Raw genomic sequence first — 2,118 nt, 5'->3', positions numbered from 1 at the left:
CCAAACCAGTATAAATCTGAGTTTGCAATATTTCTTCCCTTAAACTCTTTTATTGATTATTGCTTATTGCTTCTATTCAGTAAGATTAATTTGCATTGGAGTTCATTTTGAAAGGAATCATGGGATTTGGGTTAAAATCAAAATAGAATTTTTAATTAGGAAAAGTTTGTGATATCTTAATTCAACCCCCCCTTCTTAAGATATCTTAGGCCACTTGTCTAACATAAATATAGTACAACGAATTCTTGAATTTATTTGACTTCCTCACCTATTAGATGTTAATAGTGTTTTATTATTCGAATGGCTTAGTCTTGTCCTAGTTCATTTTTTGTCTCACAATTTATTTTGTTTAAACTTTCTTATTTAACTAGTCTTATAATCTTCTTTTGTTACATTGAAATTGTATATGTTCCTCAATATTAGATATAGTCCAAAATTATTAAATTAAACACCAATTTAAAATGATTTTTTATTACAATTTTCTTAAATATAAAATAAAAATTCAAAACATATTTCTTAATTATTACCAACCATGGCAAACATCAACAAAAATCATTACCAACCATAATTAAGTGCTGAAATAAACAAAGGGTACTTTCTGTAAAAATAAAATAAAATGATACTTTATAAAATCTAAGGATTCCAATGATTGTAGGACATTTATTCAAAGATAAGAAATTACTTCTCATTTTATAAAATGTAATAGATAAAATTAAATTCATGCAACGAGAACTTTGTATTATGTATGTATAACAATTAGCTGGCATAAAAAATACATTATTATTATTAGTCTACTTTATGTTTTAGGCTTACTAAAATAATAGGAAAAATTGCATTTTTGGTCCCCTGATAATTTAATTCACAAATTAGGTCCTCCTATTTTGTAAAATCGTGCAATGTTTGTCCCAAATGCCACAATTGGATGTTGACCATTAGGCAGTGACGTTGATTGCCACGTGTCAATGTCCGATAGGCATGTGAAATAGTTTGCGATTTTTAACCCTTAGTGTTTTTTACCCCAACCCTAAAGGTTGATTTTTGGAGCCTTAAACCCGCAAACCGCAAACTCGTAAAGACCGAGACTCTGCGTGAAGGTGTCATCATGGGTGAAGGTGTCGCCATTCGTGTTTGTGCGTGAAGAGTCATTGTTGAATGTCATAGGAACATGGACGTGGCTTTTGTTTTCAAGTAAGTTATTTTATTTGTGGGGTTTGTTTGTTGATGTTGTCCACAGAGTCGCTGAATTAAATTTGTGCATGCCCTTCAACAGAGTGGTTTTGTTAATTTGTGTGGTGGTCGTGTATGGATAGTTTTGTGTATTTGTGTGGGGTTTGTTGGTGGTGGTCGTGTGCGAATAGTTTTGTCTATTTGTGTTGAGGTTTTGGGGTCCACGAGGCTTTAGTGGTTTTATTTTGTTGTGGTGTTCCGTTATGTGTTCGTTGGTGGTGTGGTCCCGATATTGACTTTGATGGGGTTTGTGATGATATTTTTTTTTTTTTTGTGGTGGACCCTTATGTGTTGAGTTGGAAACATGAATGCTGGTTTTTTTTGTGGTGGTGGTCCTGATTTTGGCTTTTGTTTTTGTTTTATTTTGAAAACCTTTTTTGGTGGGTGTTGTTTTTATTAATTTTTTGGGCTTTGTTGTCGTTCGTGTTTTTTGCAAGCCAACCGAAGAACAAATAGTCAGGTTAAAGATTCACCATGGAGGGATTTATTTATAAGCCATTTACTATGTATGTCAATGGAGACATCATTGAAGAAGAATGGGGTTGGGATGTGGATACTATGTCATATATTGACTTGACGAAGGTGATTAAGTCTATTGGGTACAAAGCATTCAAGTTCTTATGGTACAAGCACCCTCGGAAAGCACTTTGCAGAGGGTTGAAGCCACTAAATTATGACTCTGATATTTTGCAATTGGCTGAAGATGTTGGGTTTGATGTGGTTGAAGTATATGTGGAAGATGGAGTGATTGACAAATCTGATAAAAAGTTGAATGATTTTAAGGGAGATGAGGTTGTTGTAATTGGAGTGGAGGCTGAACCAGTTGTGGAGGGTGAAGATGAGGCTGAGGTTGCAACCAGATACGCTGGTAGCCGACAGACAGTAGTGACG

The 2,118-nt window shown here is 34.1% G+C and overlaps 1 protein-coding gene across 1 annotated transcript in view; it reads left to right on the top strand.

The window, feature by feature from the left end:
• Positions 1-1,701: 1,701 nt before the first annotated feature.
• The window catches only part of LOC102660816 (probable DNA-directed RNA polymerase subunit delta), a 958-nt gene continuing 541 nt past the window's right edge, over positions 1,702-2,118 (top strand). Inside the window, exon 1 of the mRNA XM_006586415.1 lies at positions 1,702-2,095. Coding sequence (XP_006586478.1) covers positions 1,702-2,095 — 394 coding nt within the window. The remainder of the gene's footprint in view (positions 2,096-2,118) is intronic.

This window comes from Glycine max, chromosome 8 (genome assembly GCF_000004515.6).
Source record: "Glycine max cultivar Williams 82 chromosome 8, Glycine_max_v4.0, whole genome shotgun sequence".
NCBI classification, from domain to species: Eukaryota; Viridiplantae; Streptophyta; class Magnoliopsida; order Fabales; family Fabaceae; genus Glycine; species Glycine max.
This window is presented reverse-complemented; position numbering and strand designations above follow the sequence as displayed.